The sequence below is a fragment of the Eubalaena glacialis genome, chromosome 4 (assembly GCF_028564815.1).
Source record: "Eubalaena glacialis isolate mEubGla1 chromosome 4, mEubGla1.1.hap2.+ XY, whole genome shotgun sequence".
Taxonomy (NCBI): domain Eukaryota; kingdom Metazoa; phylum Chordata; class Mammalia; order Artiodactyla; family Balaenidae; genus Eubalaena; species Eubalaena glacialis.
The window spans coordinates 182300660-182322215 of NC_083719.1; the positions used below are offsets into that span (position 1 = coordinate 182300660).

At 57.5% G+C, this 21556-nt stretch overlaps 1 protein-coding gene across 2 annotated transcripts in view; it reads left to right on the forward strand.

The window, feature by feature from the left end:
* The first annotated feature begins 538 nt into the window (after positions 1-538).
* Positions 539-21556, forward strand: part of MLLT1 (MLLT1 super elongation complex subunit) — a 64000-nt gene continuing 42982 nt past the window's right edge. For both annotated transcript variants that reach the window (XM_061190633.1, XM_061190634.1), the window contains exons 1-3: positions 539-608; positions 10348-10528; positions 18275-18357. In XM_061190633.1, coding sequence (XP_061046616.1) covers positions 597-608; positions 10348-10528; positions 18275-18357 — 276 coding nt within the window. In that variant the 5' untranslated portion in view covers positions 539-596. The remainder of the gene's footprint in view (positions 609-10347; positions 10529-18274; positions 18358-21556) is intronic.

Here is a 21556-nt window from a genome sequence, read left to right on the forward strand (position 1 = left end):
CGTGGCCAGGAAACAAAAGTGTCCCTGGGGATTCCTCCCTACCGAGGAGGTTCGGGCCCGGGGGAGGCTCAGCCCCGGGAGGCTCCGGTCACTGGGCAGCGCCCCATGCGGGCCACAGTGCGCAGGCGCGGCGCTCCCGTCCCGCCTCCGCCCCCGCCCCCCTCCACGTGCGGCGCACACCTCGCGCTCCCCTCTGCAGGGCTCGCCTCGCGCCTCCCTCCCTCCCTCCTCCCGCCCCTCCGGTCCGGGCCTCCCATTGGCTGCGGTCTTCGTCCCTCCGACCGCAGCCCGGCAGGCCCCCGCCAGGCCGGAAGTCCCGCCCCACAAGTCGCCGTCCGCGTCGTCGACTGGCCTAGGCAGCTGTCAGTCCGGGCAGCGGGCCCGAGTCGGCGGCGGGGGCCCGCAGTCGGTGCGCGACCCGGGTTGGCGGTGGTTTCCGGTTCCGCGGGGCTGGCGGGCGGGCGGGCGGCCGGGAGCGGCGGCGGCGGCGGCGGCGGCGGCGGCGCCTGACAGACAATGAGGGCGGCGCGGCGGCGCTGAGCGGCGGCGGCGGCGGCGAGCGACGCGGGGCCCGGGGGCGGGGCGGGGAGCCAGCCATGGACAATCAGGTGAGGAACGGCCGCGCCGCCCCAGCGCAGCCCGCGCCGTCCGCCCGGCCCCCTCCCTCCTTCCCTCCCTCCCTCCCTTACCCGCCCGCCCGGCCGGGCCCGACCCTCCTCGGTCCCGGCCTCCCCGCCCCCGCTCGGCGCCCGCCCGCCCAGCTTTGTGCGCGCCCGCAGCTCCCCGGGCCTTTATGTGGGGCGGGGGCGCCCCTCCCCCATCCGCCACCCCCGCCGGGTCAGAGCGCCTCGGACCCCCTTGGGAACCCCGGTCCCCCGCTGCCCAGAGTCCCCTGGGAAGCCCCTCGGAACCCCGGTCTGGCCCAGATCCCCGTGAGACACCCCCGTGATCTCCACTTCAGCCCAGAACGCTCTGGGACGCTCCTCGGGACCCCGGCCTGGCCCACATCCCCCTGGGACGCCCCTTGTGACCCCAGTCCGACCCAGAGCCCCCTGGGACATCCCTCGGGATCCCGGCACAGTCCTGAGTCCCCGCAGCCCCCTTGGGGGCCCCTTAGATTCCTCTGATCCGGCCTGTACCTCCTTTCCTGTCTGAATCCAGGGCCAGTCGGTGTCTCCTGCCTCCTCTGGCCCCTTGGCCCTGAATCCTCTCAAACTCCCGGCATTAAACCTTTGCTGGGGTTGGAGTTCCCCACAACTCCTGGGGCCTTGGTCTGCAGCCTTCTCCTTCCTTGAACCCAGGCCCACGCTGACCTCTCTCCCCTCTGGTCCTGCCCTTGCCTCAGTCTGAGCATCTGTTCTTCCTCAAACCCTGGCAGGGTCCCGGGTCTTTTCCCACCAGGACCCAGGCCTGCATTGAGCGGCCCCCTTTTTTGGACCTGGGCTTGCTTCTTCAGATGCCTTTGACCCACCTTGCTGCTCAGCCCCCTCTGCTTTCAGGCCCTGATCACTCTCCCTTGGACCGCAGGGCCCCAAGGGTCTGTCTCTTCACCTCAGACCCTCTTTGACCAGGTCCAGGGACCATTTCTGCTCGGACCTGGAGCCTCCACGCCCTTCAGACACCAGATGCCTCACTCCCCTCAGTTCGGGCCCTCTTTGCCCCTGTGACTCTGATTTACGCTTCCCCACGTTGTCCCCCAGTCCACGTCTCGTCTCTCTGGTTCCTCTAACCGTAGTCGTCCTCCCTGCAGAGACCTGCAGTCTCTCCTGAACCCATGTGTCTCTCTCCTTACGTTCAGGGTCGCCCACTTCCTCCTAGCATCCCCTAGTCTGATGCCGTGACTTTGACCCACTACCCTCTCCCCCTAGCACACCCCATTTTCCCTGCCTTCCCCAGCATCTTGGAGCCTCCACCGAGAGCCTTGCTGCAAACCTAGGGTGTTCCCCAGCCTCCCTAAACTCTCCCCACGGCCCCTTTCCCTTCTATCTGGAAACCCTGAGCCAGTCCTGGCGAACCCAAGGCTGTTCTCCTCTTCAGTACCCAAGCCCCTTCCCCCTCCCCAAGCCCAGGATCATTGCGACCCCCGACATAGGATCATTTATTTCTTCACCCTCCCCTGCTGCCCCTGCCTTCCAGGGGCTCGAAGCCAGGAGAGGCAGTGTGGGGCAGTGGGGCTGGCAGCTGAAATCCCCGCCGTTAGTGAGGGCAGGTTGGGGCGTCCCTGGCTGCCGGCGCCACTCAGGCAGCTCTGGCTCGTAAGGTGCTGTGTGGCCGTCGGGTTTCAGGGGTGGGGGGCGGGAGACCTCCCCCCCTGCCCATCCCAGCCGCCTGGTGCCCCAGGATCACTGAGGCCTGTGCTTGGGGGCACCCTCTCACCGCGATTTCCTTTCAGTCTTGGTGGTGTACCTCTTTCTTGAGAAGTACGGAATAGTTCATGACAGCTGTATGGGGGATTTCTGCAGAGCGGTGTGAGTTCATTTCCCTTGAAGGGACAGAGCTCGTTGCCTCTGATCTGTATTGAGTTAAGAAACAAAACAAAATAAACCTTCAGTGTCCACTTTCAAGGAAGCCGGCCTCTGGGGAAGTCTTGCTGGGCACCCTGTGGGCGTAGAGCATGGCTCCTGCCCCTCACCCCCCCCCCCCCGGGCCCCCCGGGGAGACGTCTCGGGCCCAGGTGTGTCCATTCCCCTTGTGATATGTGGCGCCCTGGCTGGTTGGGTGGCTGTCATCTGTGTGAGCGGAGTGGTGAGAAGGGGCGGCGTTCTGGGTCGGTGACAGAGGGAGACAGCGGTCCTGCTGGGGGTGCGGGGAGCAGGCGAGCACCCTGGGCCAAGAGAGGGACCTCGCCACTGCCCAGCGCGGCAGCAGCTAGCACTTGGTGGCTATTTAAACTTAAAAGTACGAGAACGAAAAAGTCAGTTCCTCAGTTGCACCACCCACATTTTAAGTGCCCAGGAACCACCACTCCTGAGGTTCCAGCCACCTCATTGGGCAGCACGGAGAGGCGACCTTTCCATCAGGGTAGAAGGTTCCACTCGACAGCGCTGGTCTGGATCCTTGCACACGTATTGACAAGTGAAACCGGTCCCAGAGGGAAGCTTGAGCCACCCCGGAGTCTGACTCTCCATCCCAGGCTGTGTTCTCATGCAAATTTGGGAGAGGCCCAGGAGCTCTGTCCCTTCCTTAGGGGGCAGCAGCCCCTGGGGAGGCAGCAGAGAAGAGGCCTGGGAAACGCTGTGAATCCAGCAGAGTCGGCTTTCTCTGTCTCCCCCATGATGCCCCAAAACTGTGAATGCCTCAGTGTGATGGGAAACAATGGGGCTCCCCGCCCCCAGGCCCGCTTGCTCTGGGAGACTTTGGTTCTCTTGACCTTCCTGTTGTATTCTCTAGAACTTTCAGGCCCAGCTGAGAAGGGGGATTCTGCATTTGGCTCTGGGCTCCCAGGAAAATGTCATTCTGGTACCCTTTGCCTTGACCACACCCCCACCTGTTTGATCCCTTGACCTGTAGCCTGTACTTACACGTCTGTCGTCTGCGGGATTTGTATATTTTTAGGGGGGACGTGGTGATGTATTTCGGGGGGGCAGGTCTTCGCTTACGCAGGGGTCATGGCTGGGAGGCATGTGATTTATCTCCAAGGATGGTGGGGAAGGAATGGGCGTGGTTACAGACTGAGCAGATGCTGAAAAGATGGAAAGCAGGCTGGGAAGGGAGCCTCGGGGGGCGGGAGGTTGCCTAGGGAGCTAGAAGTGGTATCAGCGTCTGGGGAGTCCTGTTCCCCAAAGGACCAGGGAGTCCTCCCTTCACAAAAGCATTGGGCCTGGCTGCAAGGTGGGCGGCCGACCCGCTGAGCCACATGGTTGAACTGACGCTGACTCTTCATCTCCTAAGTTTGGATTTGGGAACAGCTGCCTGTGACCATACTCTGCTGTTGCAGAAGGGAGATTTGTTTCTCACGGGGAAGGCCCATTTCACGGATGTGCAAACGCAGGCCCAGGACAGCCCTGCAAGGAGTCGAGGCCTGGTGGGATGCTTAGGGAGCGCTCGCTCTTCCCCCAGACCTTGCACAGAGAACCTCAGGACTATGCAGAGTGCTAATGAGAAGGTGATGGGGTCCTCCCCCACCTGGCTCTGAAGCTGTCACCCAGCAGGTCGATGCCAGGTTTTAAAGTTGTGAAGCATGTTGTAAAGTGCTTGAGAGCGGGGACCAGGGTCCTGCTCCTCTTTGTGTCCCTCGTAGTTTGTAATGCGAAGATTTGCACTTAGCTTCGCCAACTGTTGGTTAAATAAAAGTGACTAGGAATCACTGCCTTTGTCACCAGGCCCACCTGGCCTGGTGACAGATGCCTTTATTGGGCTTGTTCGTGTTCAAAATCTCCCAAGACTGCTCCCTGGAGAACTCTGGGGATGGCCGACGCATCATCTACATGTCTGTGTGCGTTTCCTACATATTTAATGCATATCCTGTCCCAGGCCTCCCTGGTGGGCTGATAGGGGTGAGGCTTCCCAGCAGCCTGACAGCCCTAAAGATTGTGGGTGTATCTGCACATCCTCACGGTCTGCACACTTACCTTAGAGAGTTTCCAGACACACATTCATTGAGCCCCTTCTTGTCCCTTTGTCATTAACCTGGTGCCCTGGGTCAGAGAAATGAGGCCGGACGGAGCCCTAAGAGAGTGCAGGGGCAGCCACCAGCCCCCGTGGGCCAGCCGTTAGAGGACCAGGGCCTCCTGCGGCTGTCGTGAGAGGTCCCAGCCTCCGGGCAGGCAGTCCCCACTTGAGAGGATTGTCTCAGAGGGACGGCCGTCCTCTCCCTGTCTTGTGCTCTGATTCAGTGGCTGCTCCCGGGAGCCCCCCGCTGGGTCTAGAGGGAGAAAGTTCTGTGAAGAGCGCTTTCTTTGGGCTTGTGTGGCCGCTGCTCTGTGGGCCCAGCCCCTGTCCCCCTTTGTGGGTGTGTGGACCACGTTGCCAGTGACCCTGCTGGGTGTCATCAGACTTGGCAAAATCATCCCAGGCTGATGAGGGAAAAGACCCCTGGGTGCTTCCTCCTCCTGGGAGGGGAGGGGAGGGGATTGTGCATCTGAGGGAATTAGCTGCGGTAGTCAGACTCCAGGTGTAATTAGGCCACTTGGTAAAGTGGGAATTCCCAGGGCGGGGGGACTGGGGTGGGGGGCATCTGGTAAAGAGAATTCCCACCAGAAGATCTGGGGAAATCTTACAGCTACACTTGTTGAAGACCTGTCTCCTGGGGCCGGCCTGAGGGCAGGGTTCGAGGGATGCGGGAAGGATCCGGGGAAGCGAGGGCTGTGAGGCCGGCGGGGCTGTTGACACCAGGCTGGCTCTCTCTCTGCTGGGTGGGGCCTCCCCTTCCACACCTGGAGGGATCTGTGCTGGCTGATCCGTCTGCCTGGCTCGCAGGACTTAGGATTCTGGCCCTTGGGTTCCAACTGCCCGCCGCCAGTTGGCCTGGAGCGAGGGCAGTGCCCAGCGGAGGCCCTCAGCCCAAGCTTAACTGTCCCCAGATGGCCCTGGGAGCCCTCGTGCCACTCCATCTCATCTCAGGTCTTAGGGATGATTTCCCAGAGGTAGAATAGTTAACCCTTTCTGGGGCAGGCCTGGAAAGTGCCCCTTTGTTCTGGGCTTTTGTGGGGGCAGTGGGTGGCGAAGTGGCCCCCAAGATGCTGGGATGTGGCAGTGACCAAGGCCGGGCCCTCCCTCTGAAGGCTCTGCGAGGGGCCTCCCAGCAGCCGCGGGGCAGGTGAGGGGCATCACTCCAGGCAGCGCGGGCTTTTTTTTTTAATTTATTAGTTTTCCTTTTCTCTCTCTTTTTTTTTTTAATTTATTAGTTTTCCTTTTTTCTTTTTTCTTTTTTTTTTTTGGCTGCATCGGGTCTTCGTTGTTGCACACGGGCTTTCTCTAGTTGCGGTGAGCAGGGGGGCTACTCTTCGTTGCGGTGCGTGGACTTCTCATTGCGGTGGCTTCTCTCGTTGCAGAGCACGGGCTGTAGGTGCATGGGCTTCAACAGTTGTGGCACATGGGCTCGGTAGTTGTGGCTCTTGGGCTCTAGAGCCCAGGCTCAGTAGTTGTGGCGCACGGGCTTAGTTGCTCCGTGGCATGTGGGATCCTCCTGGACCAGGGCTTGAACCCGTGTCCCCTGCATTGGCAGGCGGATTCTTAACCACTGCGCCACCAGGGAAGTCCAGCTCGGGCTTATTAATCCAGCCAGCAGCGAGCCTCTCCAGCAGGCGCCCTTCCTGGAGAAGCAGCTGACTGATCTGCTTCAGTTCTCCAGTTCTGCTGGATGGGGAAGGAGTCCAGGTGGAGTAAGGAAGGAGGGGGCAGAGCCCGCAGAGGTGGAATTGTCGGAGGTGGAATTACCGTGACTCGCTGAGTCGGAGTAGTTGGCTGGGGCTCAGCTTTGCTTGCCTCCGCTTCAGTGTAGCTTGAGTGTCCTACGGAATCAATGATTTCTTTTCTAATATAGTGTCCCCAAATCTGTGATATTCCACCATCTTTACTTTTTAGAAGATTCCAGCATTCAGGGGAGACTCCTCCTGGGTGCACCGGCGTATGCAGTCATTGGCACCTTGGGTCTGGGGGTGTTGGGGCTGAGCTGGCGCCGGCCCCTGAGGCAGAGATGCCGCCTGGGCGGAGCTTTGGGCACGGCCTGCCGGCTGCAAAGATTACCCATCGCGCTTCAGAACCTTCCTGTTTACTTTGGCCTCTGGAGCGTCTTTTTGGCGCTTCCATTTTCCCCCTCGGATGGAACTGTGGTCTTCCCTTCTTTCACAATCACTGCTCTGCCGGGCTTGCTCATGTGCCCTGGGTAGGAACCCCACGTGATGAGAAATGCCGGGAAGGCAGCTGGGGTTGGAGCAGGGTGGTTAATCTCCGGATTGGTGAACAGCAGAATCTGAGGGGGCATCTCATCACCTAGGAGTTAACTCGAAAGTATTGATACCAGAAGCTATTCACCAGTGTCCTGTTGTCATTGTGATTTTGTGGATCTGGTTTCCCATAGTCCAGGGATTGTTTCCCGACTCCTCAGTGTGAAAACAGGTCAGAGAGAAAGGCAGAGTTTGTTACACACCCACAAGTGTATGGGGCGATTATGGCCTATTTGGGATCATGTAAATATTGTTGGGGTTTGTTTATCTTGAACGTTGTCCATAAGCAGCGTTCTGCGGATAGAAGCTTGTGGTTGATTCGAGCGTGACTTGTTTATCCAGACGTCCAGGCCTTTTCTCCAGCTGTCAGGGGGGTATTTCCCCCCAAATGTCCCCATCCTCCCACCCCCACTCCACCCAGCCGGCCTCCATGGGCATCATCACAGCCACCCAGCTGCCCCGGTCACCTATCTCTCCTTCTGCATCCGCCCTTGGGTCCTCCCAGTTCTCCTGTTTCAGGCTCCTTTTCCAGCCACTCCCTCTGGTTGCCTCCCAGCAGGCTTGTTGTTGTTGGTCTGTCTGTCCTTTTTTGCCTTCAGCCCAGACTGTACACAGTTGCTGGGGGTGCTTTATCACTTAGATGCTGTTTCCTCCAATCCGTCATCTGCGTACGTCATCTACGTACGGTTGGCTGTCATTTCTCTAGTGTGGAATCTCAATGCTCCATCCTGATCCCCACCCCTCCCCCCAGTGGACCGGTCCCGGGTGTCTCTGCTCTTTTCCCAAGCAGCCCCACGGGGACTGTTGTCCTGTGCCGGCGGGGGTGGCGGGCTCCTGCCCTGTTCTTACACCACCGGGACTGTCGTCCTGGGCCGGCAGGGGAGGGGCTTCTGCCCTGTTTTTACAGTTGTCCCCCGCCAGTCCCTGCGTCAGGACCACCCCGTCCTTATCTGTCACCGTGGCCCTTCCCTCTTGGAACCACCACTTAGAGCTCACTGATCTAGGAAGCCTCTCTGGTTTAATCCAGTGTTGATGCCTCGTGCAGCATGATGCCAGGATAGAGGTTAAAAGGACGGATGGGTTGTGGCCCTGGGGGAGACAGCCGTGAACAGTCAGGAACAGGGTCGGGATGAAGCGGCACAGCGGAGTTGGTTGTACACAGACTGCTGTGGAGACCAGGGTCTGGTTGGTTTCCGGTGTGGATCTATCAGAAGGGGCTCTGGAGAGAGTAGCACTTGAGCCAGGGCTTAAGGGACAAGTGGAATTTCAATCAGAGAGAGGTGAGTTAGGGCCCCCCCGCTGCGGGCTGGAAGGAGCAGAGGTGGATGGGAGTGGACGTTCCCGGTATGTTTGGGGATGGCTGGTGTCTGACTGAGCTGGGATGCAGGGTGTGTGCGTTTTCCTGTGCTTCCTCGGTTCTCAGCCTCTAAGGCCTGCCCGGAACTTAGCAGCAGCTTCTTTGTGCGCGAGCACGTGTGTGTGTGCACGGGGGACTGCAGCGCGGGAAACTTGCACGGCTCTGCGACATACTCTCTGATCTTGGGTGAAAGCGTGGTAAACGAGGAGTACCCCAGACTTGAGGAAGCACAGGTGGGAGATGGGAGGTATGCTGAGCCCTGCGGACTCGATTCTGACCGAGAGCGGCGGGCCCTGCTTTCCCGGCAGTGACCGAGCGGCAAGGGGTGGAAGAGTGGGGAGTACGCCCGTGGTGGGTCTGAACGGGGTTTTGGAACCCAGAGAAGAGGCAGGTCCTGGAGGGACTGTGGCCCCAGGGGTGCCTGGGGTCCGGTGGTGAGAAAGAGAGTGCAGAGGGAGGTTTCTGGTCTGGGCCTGGGCTGGTGAGCCAGACGAGAGTTTCGTTCTGGATGCGTGGGATCCAGGCCACTGGTCTGCTTGTCCCTGGTTATCTCAATACTTAGGAGCAAGTGTCCACTTGGCCTCTGCTTTCTTTGTAACGTTCTTGATTTTGATACTAGGTGTCAGGCTGTATCTCTGTGAAGTCCAGAGAGGGTTTTAACAGGCCAGAGCGGATGTGTACAGTGGGTCCCTGTCGGCAGTTTCAGCTGGCCTCGCTGGTGCAAGTTCTGCGAAGGGTCTGGGCTGCCTGCTTAGTGTGTGTGTATGGCGGGGGGCTGGCACGAGCTGCTTCCTGTGTCAGGCGAGTGGCCAACATGTGTGTGAGGAGGGCAGCCTGGCTGCCGAGGCTGCAGGTCCACCTGCACCTGTCCCCAGCTGGCTTCACACTTGCCCCCCATTCTCACTGTGAACCACTGTTCTGCTTTGAAAACAAAGCCAGCGTTTGTGCAGGTGACTCGGGTGACCCCAGGGGTCTCTGTTTTCCAGGAGGCACTCTGTGGGATGATAGAGAATGAAAATGCTTTAATCAAGGACGGCAGAATGGCACACTGGCCAAGGGAGTGGCCTTTGGGTGACACACACACCTGGGCCTGAATCTCCCTACAACTCAGCCACCTCGTGTGTGCCACTCAACAGCTCACTCTTGGAGCCTTGGTTGCCTCATTCGTAGAACGAAGTACAGTCTGCCCTCCGGATCCGTGGGTTCTGCATCCGCACATTCAATCAGTTGTGGATCGAAAATATTGGGGAGAACGATTCCCGAAAGTGCCAGTAAGCAACCCTTGAATTTGCTGTGCCCCAGCCAGTATTTACATAGTACTTACATGTAGTTACAACTATTTACCTAGCATTTACGTTGTACGAGGTATTATAGGTAACCTAGAGATGATTTGAAGTATGCAGGAGGATATCTGTAGGTTACATGTAAGTGCTAAGCCTTTTTACCTAAGGAACTTGAGCGTCCGTGGATTTTGGTATCCTCGGGTCCTGGAAGCAATCCCACGTGGGTACTGAGGGGCGACTGCAGTGGCACCACGGGTCACGCTGTTGTTTTCCAGGAGATCTTGGTGAGGGTTGCTACTCCGGGCAGGGAGCCACTTGCAGTGAGCCAGTGCAAGAGGAGAGCAGGCAAACTGCTAGCAAGATGATGTCTGATCGTGGAGACTGCTGAGAAGACAGTGTCATAAAGAGCCATGGGGTGGTGGTGGGTGCTTTCAGGTTGGGTGGTCAGGGAGGGCTTCTCTGAGGAGGCGACAGTCAAGCCGAGACCTCGGTGACAGGATGGAGCCAGCCGTGGGGAGGCCTGGGGGAGAGCATCCAAGGCAGAGGGAACCACAGGTGCCAAGGCCCTGGGGCAGGGTGGGGAGGAGACGCCGGGGCCCCAGTGGGCTCTCTGGGGAGAGAAGGCATGTACAGCCGTTCCAGGCCCGGTCCACGTGAGCACGTGCAAGCTCTTCCTGCTCCTGTAACCGGCGCTGCCCCTGCCCGGAGTCCCTTCATTTACGAGCTCTGTAGGCCACGGGGGGCAGGGGGGAGGGGACGGCCTGCAGTACCCTGCCCTGGGCTCTGCGTTGACCCTGTGCCTGCCTCTCTCTCCCTCCAGTGCACTGTCCAGGTCAAGTTAGAGCTGGGACATCGTGCCCAACTACGCAAGAAGCCCACCACGGAGGGGTTCACGCATGACTGGATGGTGTTTGTCCGCGGCCCTGAGCAGTGTGAGATCCAGCACTTCGTGGAGAAGGTGGTCTTCCGGCTGCACGACAGCTTCCCCAAGCCCAAGCGTGGTGAGTGTCCCCACCCTGGCCGCCTGCCCTCTCCCTGGGGAGCAGGTGGCCTGTACCCCGCAGCCCGAGGCGAGAGCTCCTCCTCCACACAGGGCCTCCACCGTCCCTTCTGCTTCTCCCTCGGCCGCGGACTTGGCTGTAGGGAAAACCCAGCGGAGGTGGTGACAGCATCTTGTGTCATCACTTAGACTCAGGCTCTGAGAAGCTTCCAGAGAATGTAGCCCTGTGGTTGAGGGTGGGAAGAGCGACTTACACCCCCCGGTGAGTAAGCAGGAAGCTGCTTACTGGGCCCACGTTGGAGGAGAGATGCCCTTTAGAGAGCCCGTGGTATGTGGGGCAAAAGCAGAAAAGGCTTGCGTTTCGCCGCTGCCTCCTCCCTGGCTTCACCCCTCAGAGCGCCCGGCCGTCTGCGAAGTACAGGGTGACATGCGGTCCGGCTGTCTGACGGGGCGGAGAGCCGGGAACTCACCCAGGGCGCCAGATCAGAGACCACTTCCTGGGGAATTTGGAGCGAAGTTGGAGGCAATCTTGGGAGCTCTGTGGGGGCCGGGCCCTGTCTCCTGTTTTTACCATTCGGTCCCCATGTGAAGCCCGGCCCGTCACAGGGGTCTTGTAAATAGTTCTCGAAAGGATGCGTTGATAAAGGAACAAAGGACTCTGTGCTCGGAAAGGGCTTCAGGTCTGGGAGAGCCGTTGCTGGGCTGCTGCCCCCTCTACCCGCAGTAGGTGGGCCAGGGGGCCGGGGTTCACACTGTGACAGCATGGAGCCTTAGGTGGAAGCAGGAGCCCGTCCCGGGACCCGCTGGGGGCCTGGGCCTGGGCCGGCAAGTGTCTTACTGTCCAGTGGGGAAGTGACGTGTGTTACAGGAGTAGAAACTCCTGGTTCAGAAGGGAAAGCAGCTGGAGATTCTTTTTCTTCTGGAATCTTCCACAAGCTTTCCGCTGTTCCTTTTCCTTCGTTTCTCCTTTCCTGAGTCTTCAGCTTCTCTCCCTTTTTCCTTTTTCCGTCTCTGAGCCTCTTGGAGAGAGCCCATCTGGTTCCTGACAACAGCAGGTATCTGTAAAGCACCTGCTAATAATAATAATAATACATGCCACTTATCAGGCACGTCCTGCTCACAAGCTCTTTTCGTTCACCCCGCGACCCTCTTTTACAGATGGGGAAGCAAGCTCAGGGGGCCAGGTGAGCTGCCTGTGCTTTAAAGCAGGGGTCTATGCGCTGTGGGCTGGATATGCCTGTTTTTATTGGCGCTTGGTCACACCTGTTCATTCTGGGGGAGCCCGTGGTCGCTGTGCCCGGACGCAGAGCAGAAGCCGGGCTGCCCCCTCCTGGCCCAGGTGCCTGCTTTCCCAGACAGCTGCCACTGCAGTTCCTTCACCACCGCCCTCTCCCGTCTCTCCCTTTCTCTCCAGGAGGGGCCCCAGATGGTGACTCCCATCTACCTTTCAGCTGCTTGTTTCATCGTCCTCCCCTCCGGTCCTTAACCAAGCAGCCGCTAGAAGTAACACTCAGAGCGGCCTACGTTTGTCTTGCCCTCGCTCTGTGCTGTGCGACGCGGGGAGCCCCCCAGGATCCCCTCGCATATCTAGATGCGGAAACTGAGGTCCCGAGAGGCCCAGTCACCTGTTTGTGGTCATGAGGAAGCGGCACATTCTCCGAGCTCCCGCTGTCTGAAAAATGGGTTTTGAGTGAAGCGCACTCTTTTGAAGTGTCATTTTGCAGGCAGAGTTTCAGTAGCTGAATCGTGCATGTTTGCAAAGTCTGTGCAGCCTGTACACAGAGGGCAGCTGCGTCACGTGTATCGAATGGTAAATGCTCACTCGCCATTTGCTTAGTGGTCAGTGAAAAACGGATCAGGTGAAGCAGCCAGTGAATTTCTTATAGGTCTCCAGCCTCTGAAATTATACTTTATGTGCTTAAAAAGTATCTTTTACACCAAAATATACACCCGTAACAGACCCAGCAGAGATGTGCCAGGTGGGATGTTCCCACCTCCCAACTCATCAGCGGTGGTATCACCCCAGGGGTAACATTTCTAGGCCTTTCTGGGTCGTGTCCTTCCTTAACACCTTAAAGCAGTAGAAGCAAATTTGCTTCTTATCTCTAGATTTTTCACATTAAAATTTGTTTATTAACTTACTAGTGTGAAGGGTTAAACTTTCTCCTAAGTGTCTCCCCCTTTCATCCCCGACAAGTGAGGGCTTTGTGTCTGGCCATATAGTTTGCTGCTGTATCCTAAGTAATACTTAGGTGCTTACTAAGTATTCGTTGAGAGAACGAATGGATTCTTCAATGCTGTCAACTTTGGCCAAGGTCTCTTGACTTTCCATTTAGGAAGAGAAGGGCAGGAGCACCCCGTCTTCCTTGAACCTTATACCCCTCCTTCTAGGAGCTACACTTGACTTTGTTAAGGTTGCTCCGCTCCAGGATTAGAGATTAAGTCTAGAAGTTGGTAGCTGGCAAAGGGCACTGACCGTAGTGACTCTCTCCATTGTCGGGCTGGTCGGGATCCTCTCTGAACTCTGGGCCACTCCAAGGAGAACGCTCAAGGTCATGTCAAGGTCAGATGGGCTCTTTTTATCATCCTTGGTTAAAATTTGGCCCCGTTTACTTCACTTCATATTTGGCCCTTTGCTTCTCTTCCCATCCTTGCATTGTGTCTTTTTCATCAAAGGTGCTTTGCCTTTTTTCCATCCTCCCCATCATTTCATTTATTCAGTGGAGTTTTTTCCCCTTCGAGATATTTCATTCTGGTCTCTTCCTCCTCTAATCAGAGCTGGCTCCTCTTTAGCCATCACGCTGGGACTTTCCTTTACTTTTCTCCTGGGGGGATTTACCTAATACCCTTATGTTTTGGTTTATTTTCCTGTTTTACTGGAGTAATTTCTCAAGAAGTTTCCCAGGAGATTAATTACTGAAGCAATTTCCAAAGAAAGGTGTGTGGGGAATAAACTCCTTGACTCCTAGTGTATTTGAAGTGCCCTTGTTCTGTTCCCACACTTGAATGGTAGTCTAGTTGGGTGTAACGTTCTAGTTGGAGAATTACTATCACTTAGAGCTTTGGAAGTGTCGCTTCGTTTTCTTCTGAGAAGTCTGATGCTATTGGGTTCTTGTTCTGTTGCAGATGACCTGTTTTTTAGTTTCTTGTTTTGTCTTTAGAAGGACTTAAGATGGTTTTTATGACATTGTTTCTGGGGTCTTTTTTGGTTGTGTGTTTGTTCATCATGTTGGACATTTGGTGTCCTTCATTTTATTTTATTTTTTATTATTTTTAAAAATATTTATTTATTTGGCTGTGCTGGGTCTTAGTTGCGGCATGCTGGATCTTCGTTGCTGTGTGAGGGATCTTTGTTGCCACATGTGGGCTCTTTTACCTCTGGCATGCGGGATCTAGTTCCCTGACCAGGGATTGAACTTGGCCCCCTGCATTGGGAGCGTGGAGTCTTAACCACTGGGCCACCATGGAAGTCCCGGTGTCCTTCGTTTTAGCTTCTATTTCTTTGACAATTTCTTTCCACCTATTTAATTTCTTTTTTCGCATTCTAGGATGCTTATTACATAACTTCTCTATGTTTAAGTCTTTTCATCTGTAAAATGGGAACAGTTGCATCTGCCTCACAGTGTTGTTGGGAGGATTAAATGAGTTAAATGTATAAAGTGCTAAGAATACTGCCTGGCGTACATTAGGTGCTTTATGAATATGAGCTGCTGTTGACATTTGTTTAATCTGCTGAGTTGTTTTTGCACCTTTCACCCTTTAAAAAAAAAAGTCTTTTTGGTCTACATTCTGGGAGATTCCATCGACTTTATTTTCTGGTCTTCCTGTTGAATTAAAAAATTGTAAGTACTATATTTGTACTAAGGTCTAAGAGCCCTTTCTTACTCTCTAATTTTCCTTTTTAAAAGTATTTTGTTTTCATTTGTTGAGCAAGTCTTGCATATGAGGGCATTGACTCTAGGTTTTTGTTTTTGTTTTCCTTTTCCCAAGTTCTCTTGTGGTCCCCAAAGTATTCCTGTTTCTTTGGCCTCTTTCCTCCAAGTGGGAACTCTTACCGAGTGCTCTGTTTAGGGCAGGATGGGTTGGCTTTACCGGCGGCTTCTGGTTAGGGACGTGGGTCCCCCCTGACTCGGGGGGTGGGGTGGGGGAAGGTTGCAGGAGGGATCCCCAGGGCTGTTGTTCCAGTCACAGCCCCTCTGTTTGGCTTTTTTTTTTTTAGTAACTGCTTTACTGAGGTATGAGTCACACATGATAAAATTCACCCTTAATGTGTACGACCCACGTGTCTAGTGTGTTCATACAGTGGCTCAACCATCACCTCTCTCATTCCAGAACGTTTTCATCACCCCAAGAAAAACCCCTAGCCACCCGCTCCCCACCCCCGCCCTCCACTGCGCCTGCGGATGCCCCAGCCCAGGCCTCCCGGGGCTTGGGCCCCCCCCCCGCAGCACCCGTGCCATGTCCCCGGCTGCAGCATCCTCTTCCTGTTTCCTTGCCCGGCATGCTCTCACCCACTTTCTGCCTTCCAGAAAGTTCTTGACTGCTCACATCGCCTCCCTCCCCGTTACTCTCCCGGCATTATTTGGTTTCCTACTGGCCTCACTTTGCTTGCCTTGGGCCCTCAGGTGGGACGGCAGGCAGGCCGGTGGTGTCTGCTCGGTCTCCCACGTCTGGAAGCCTGTACTCTGGCCCCTGTGCCCCGTCTCTGAACGGATAAGGTGGTTTTCAGCCTGGGAGTGCCCGTCCTCCTAGAGGCCTTTGGAGAGAGATTGAGAAATGCACAGCAGGGTCCCTTCCCTGAAGGGGTTTGTCGTCTGGTAGAGAGATGAAGATCAGAGGTGACACATGTATGTGCAAAGATAACCGCCCTCAGTGGAAGTAAGTGACCTGGGGGTCAGAGGCCGAGGGAAGCCAGGGCTGTCCCTGCGGGAGGGGGCCCTGACTCGGGCCTTCATGGCTGAGGGGATTCAGACTGGGGGTGGGCGGGGGGAGATGGACATTGGGGTGGAGGGTGCAGGCAGGTCCCCGGTCCCTCCCTCCTCTGCTGGGGGATCGTGCAGCGAGAACAGGCCACCCTTCCTCTCTGCTTCCTCTTTCCTTCCTGGATGCAGGTTAATTCAGCAAGCAAACAGGTGCCCGGCCCTGTGCGAGGCCGGGGCACATGAGGCAGACTGCAGGACGCTCACAGTGTGGGGGCTTGGGCACTAGGCGGGCAGGGTTCATGCAGTTGGAGAAACCCCCCCTCAGTCTGCTCAAACAGGATCGAGAGAGTCGGGGAGAGGCGGGCCGTGACCTGGCCTCCCTGCCCAGATTTCTTCCTGTCCCTGGACAGGCCTGTCACTTCAGTAGACGACCTGACAGAGGTGTGGCATGTGGCCCGCTCAGCAGTATTTGACAGATACGTAGTGAGTGTTTCCAAAAGGTCTGACCGTGGTGCTGGCCCTGGGGATGTCACACTGAGTGCACAGGAGCTCGTGTAGGATTGAGGAAGGTGGAGACAGGAAGCACAAGGAGTCCTGAGACCAAGTGATACCGGACGCTCGGGGCCGGAGGAGGGAGCCGCAGCCTGGAGCTTGGTGGGGGACGGGGGTTGCTGCTCAGTGAAGGGGTCCCGGAAGAAGTGGTCTGTGATCTGAGAGGGGCAGCGTGGCAGGGCTGGTGAGAGATGAGCCTGGAGGGGATGGAGCACCGTGCAGGCCCCCTGGAGCGGCTGGAAGTTGGTCCTGAGGACAGTGGGGAGCCATCAGGGGACACAGATCTGTGATTCAGAGGGGTCCTTCCAGCGGCCCCTGCAGAAGATGCCCGGGAGCAAGCCCGAGGCAGGCCGGCTGGTGAGGGGCTGGAGCGGAGGCTCAGGGCGCCAGGCAGCGGGGTGCAGCCCACAGATGTTTGGAGGTGGCCTTCACAGCACTTGGTGACAGGCGAGCCGTAGGAGCAGGAGGAGCTGAGGCGTCCTCGGGGCCTCTGGGGAGCGGTGGACAGCTGGGGTCCTGACCTGCAGGACGCCGGGAGCTGCGGATTTCAGAGGGAGTGAGGAGGTGGCTTGGGGCGGGCTGCCTCTGGCATGCCCAGCCAGCACCGCCAGGAGGCCATCCGAGGAGCAGGAGAATAGGAGCTGGCTAGGATAGGGATTTGGGGCCGAGGTCAACCCCACAGTGTCCCCAGGCTACCTGGGCCACCGCCCGTTGACGCAGCCTGCAGGCAGGGGCACTCCTTACTTCCAGGTGGGCTGACGGTCAGACTGAAGGTGACTGAGCTTACTCCTGGGGACCAGAGATGTCCCCTTGGCCTCTGGCGTCAGCCGGGCACCTGACACCGTCAGATGCGGATAGTGGTGGAGTGAATGCACGAATGAGCGAGTGCAGCGTTTGGTAGCAGTAATGACTCCGTGCGGGCCCCAAGGTCAGATGACAGTGCTCAGGGCGCTCAGCCGAGGCAGCCGGGCTACTGCTGCCCCCCGGGAGGCTGTGCTGCGGGGGTGGTGGGTCCCACGGCCGGGTCGGGACGGCCCCCTCGCCCCTGGCAGGGAAGTCCGTCCAGCTGAGCAAGCCTCGAGCCCCGGGCTGTGGGGACTGGAGCCTGAAGCGCAGGCTGAGCCCTCCTGGGGGGTGTGGGGGGAGTGGGAGCTGGGCTTGGAGGGCAGGTGGCTGGCGCAGGGGCAGGGGGAGCCCTGGGGGCTGGCTTACCCGTCAGTCTGCGCAGCTCCCTGGAGCCCCGCCCCTGTGGTTTGCAGAGCGGGGTCCTGTGCAAGGGTGTCCAGCCAGCCCTGGCCTTGAGGGTCCCCAGTTACTCTAAACCCACCCCCTCACCAGTTTTGTTTGCGCAGATAGATGAGACACGTGAGATGTTTGAGGTATATGATATTTTAAATGATTTTTTTTTTTTAAGAAAAATCTTACAAGGTTTTAATTTTTAAAAAGTCATGTTTCATTATGTTCCAATGCACTGTTTTCCGGCAATTTCTGGCCCCCTTAAGAATTACACTACAGACATACGTGTGTAAAGGTTTTAACCGTTGGCAGGATTTTTTCCTATCTCCTGGTCGTGGTTGCCTCGGGAGAGGGAGGGGCGGAGGACAAGGGGGATTTGATCTGTACTGTTCTGATTTTTTTTTCTTACATGCGGGAGAACAATATTGTCACGTTACTTGCATAATGACAGCATACCTGTCAAAACATTGACAGTTCATCCTGGAGGGTGAGACTGCGGGAGATTGTTTTACCTCTGTTTTACTGTTCTTCTTAGTTTCTTTCTCCCCCTCCCTCCCTTCCTCCCTCTCTCATCACTCGTCACCTGGGAATGCTTTGGTTAGGTGCTGAGGTAGAACCCAGACGAGCCCCCGCTGGGACCGGGCCATCTCCGTCTCCATCTCCATCTCCATCTCCTGGCGTCCGTGTCCCTGGCCCCAAGCGGGGCCTCAGTGTCCATGTCTGAGTGAGCGATGGCAGGAGGAGGGCACCGCAGAGTGCCTGCCCTGCTGGGAGACCAGGGGCCCCCTGGCCCGGCGCCTCGCTGAGCCGCACTGCCGTGCTGCCCTGAGTTGGTTGAACCTGTGTGGCCCGCGGCCGGTACTGGCTGCGCTGCCCCTTCCCCAGCGCTCTCCCACCCTGGCGCCACGGGGTCACCTTTCTCCTGCTCCGCTCCTTCTCTCCCTCTTGACCTCTTTGACATGGAACGGGGCCTGGGGTTTCCCACGCTGGGGGAGCTGGCCTCCTAGAGCTGACAGCGGTTTTCCCTTTCTTTTCAGTGTGCAAGGAGCCCCCCTACAAAGTGGAGGAGTCGGGTTACGCAGGCTTCATCATGCCCATCGAGGTGTACTTCAAGAACAAGGTAGGAGCCCGGGTGGCGGTAAGGAGGACGCACAGCTCACACAAGGGCCAGTGGGACCGGCAGCGCCGGGTGACAGGGTGGATGTTGGCACGTGTGGCAGAGACTGCATGTTGGGCGCCCGCGGGCGGAGCGTCGCGCGCATCCCTCCCGTGGTGGCGGGGCTGGGGAGCCGGGCACGTTGTGGCGGCAGGTGGGGGAGCACCGGGGCATGTCGCCATAAGTCGTCCTGAAAGTGGCGGCGTCCCCGGCTCAGCCGCCACGTGCTGGGGCGGGGCCGGAGTCTGTGGCCTGTCCTAGAGGGGTTGTCACCTCGCGGGAGGAGGGGCGAAGATCTGGACGTTATTAGACGTCTGACAGTGGGCTGTTGGTTGGATGCACTTACGCATCTTCTGAACAGAATCTTTGACGACCTTGGGGGAAAGAGCTTTTAATGTTGAATGAGGAAAGCAAGTTATATGTGTGTCATTTATAGAAAAAAGGAATTATATACATGAAAGATGTTAACAAAGGTAATCTGGGTGGCAGGATCACAGCAGGGTTTTGTATTATTTCTCTCCATATGTATTTTCTAAACATTTACAATGAAAAAAATAGAAATAGTCATAGACCGTTCAGGCTGCTGTAACAAAATACTACAGACTGGGCGGCTCATAAACAACAGAAATGGTTTGCTCAGCGTCCTGATGGCTGGAAGTCTGGGATCCGGTGCTGGCGTGGTCGGGTGAGGGCCGTCCTCCGTCCTCTGGGTCACAGGCTTCTTGCTGTGCCCTCACAGGGTGGAAGTGGCGAGGGGGCTAGGGGCTCTTTCTGGAAGTGTTAATCCCATTCCCGAGGGCTCCATTCTCGTGACTTAAGCCCCTCCCAGCACCATCACGTGGGGGGTGGGAGTCAGCATAGGAATTGGCGGGGGACACATTCAGACCATGGCTTTTTTTTTTTTTTTTTTTTAAAGCCCAGTAACCAACATTTAACAGTTGCCTCCCTGGCAGCGTGCCTCTGCTGATCCTCACAGGTGCCACCAAGCGGCCAGTGGTGACCTTCGCTGGCTCCAAGGTGGCTGGCTGGCTGGTGCTCCTCCACAAGTCCAGCTAGACTGGCTGTGGGCGGCTCTGCCATCTTTCAGGAAGGACATCCCCCTGGGGGGCCCGAGAGTGCCACCACTCACTTAACGAGCCCCTTGTTCTGAGAGCCCGTGGCGTCAGAGGCCTCTGGGGTGGAGCTCAGGTGGGCACCGCGGTCCCCTGGTCACCAAGGGACATCTCAGCGGGTGCAGCTCAGCGGGATTTGGCGGCGGGGCCTGCGGGTCATCCCGAGGCTCTCTGGGCGTCGAGGCCTGAGAGTCCCGGTGACCGGCCACTGTTGAGAGGAGAGCCCAGCCTGTCCGCACGGGTTGGGGATGGGTACTGCACCCCGAGGGGGCTGGCGCCCTGCAGCTTAGGGACCATGCTCAGGGAGGCCTCCTGCTGCTCCGGGAGCGTGGAGAGGGGGGCATCCACGTGGGGCGGGGGGCCAGTGCTGGGGTGAGTCCTGGGGCCCCCCGTGGGGAGGCTGTGCAAACGGGATGCTGATTGTAGCCCCTCTGGGTGGTTGGGGAGACAGAGTGAGTCCACTGGGAGGGAGCGCTGAGCCGCGGGTGCCTTGGTATCTGCAGGGTTGGGCGCTGGGTCCGGCGTGGCCCTGTGAGCCCTTTCTCAGGATAAGTGCTGGGTGCTCTCCTGTGCCCTGCATCCCGTTACTAGACTCCTCTGTTCCTGGTGGGGGCGTTGCCCTCAGCGCTGTAGCGGGCAGCCCTGCGCTGCAAGGCCCATCGCGGGAAGGGGTGCGGATCCCGTCACAGGTCCCGTGGGGTGCGTGTGCTGTGCCAGGCGCTCTGCTGAGCGGTGCTTATTACTTAGTACCCGGACAGGCCCCGGAGGATGGTCATCTCCGCAGTCTGGATGAAGGGGCGCCTGGATGCCCAGTCGTGTGGGCAGTGCTGCACCATGATTGGCGGAGCTGGGGTTTGGACCAGCAGAGCGTGTGTTCACGCATGCGCACCCGTTGCTTCAATACCCGAGACAGGCGTGACCCAGGATGACAGCTCCTCATGAATTCTGTTGTTTACTTGCTTCTGGGTGACAGGGACAGTATTGTTTTATGTATCGTGTCATACAGATGTTGTCTAAATGTGGGTCCCTGTTGAGGGACGTGTGTGGAAAAGTGAGTGCCGGTTCATGGCAAAAGCAGCTTCTGCAGGCGTGGGATGCGTGTGAACCAGGGACACGGTGAGAGCGTCTGCTGGTGACTTTCCCCCCTACCATAGGCAAGGGCTGCCGTTGGGTGTCAGCCCTGCCTTACTGTTCAGCTGTCAGTAAGGTGAGCTGATCTTTGTCCTGCTGAGAAGAGGTGGAGCAACTGTGGACAGCCCACTTCTCTTGGCCCCAGTTTCTCTGTCCACGAGATGGGTTCCTAATTGTGTCTGCTTCTCAGGCTGTTGGGAAGATTCGGAGTGATGGAAGGTAGAGCGTGTGGCCCGGTACCCAGCACGGAGTAAGGGCTTCATCCACGTGTGTCGTTGATGTCACTGCTGGGTCCGCCTGGGTGAGCGGGGTGAGTGGAGCAGGCAGCCTCTGAGGCCTTCAGGCCCCAGGATGACGTGTGGCCTCTCCGGACAGTGGGGTGGATCTGCACCCAGAGCAGAAAGGACGCTTTCTCAGACGCGGGATGTTTTCTCGTGTGAGCGTGAGGCGTTCTAGCCTCAGTGGCACTGGCTGTGAAATGGAGAAATTCTGTGTTATGTGGTGTTTGGCGCTAAAACTTATCTGAGGCCACGTTCCGTTTGACCTGTTGGCAGGATGTTCTTTTACAGATAAAGCCCTCCTTTCCCCCAAGCGAAAAAAAGAAGTGGTGTCGGGGGTGGGTCTGTCTGACTTAATAAAAATAATCTCCGTGTGTCTTCTTTTTTTTAATACTTTTAAAATTTTTATTTGTTTATTTATGTGGCTGCGCTGGGTCTTAGTTGTGGCATGTGGGATCTTTAGTTGCCGCACGCGGGCTCTTAGTTGCGGCATGTGAGACCTAGTTCCCTGACCAGGGGTGGAACCCGGGCCCCCTGCCTTGGGAGCGCGGAGTCTTAGCCACTGCACCACCGGGGACATCCGTTGAGCAGTTTTTACTCACATGCTTCTGACTCCAAATGCACGGTGTCCTTCCCAGCACC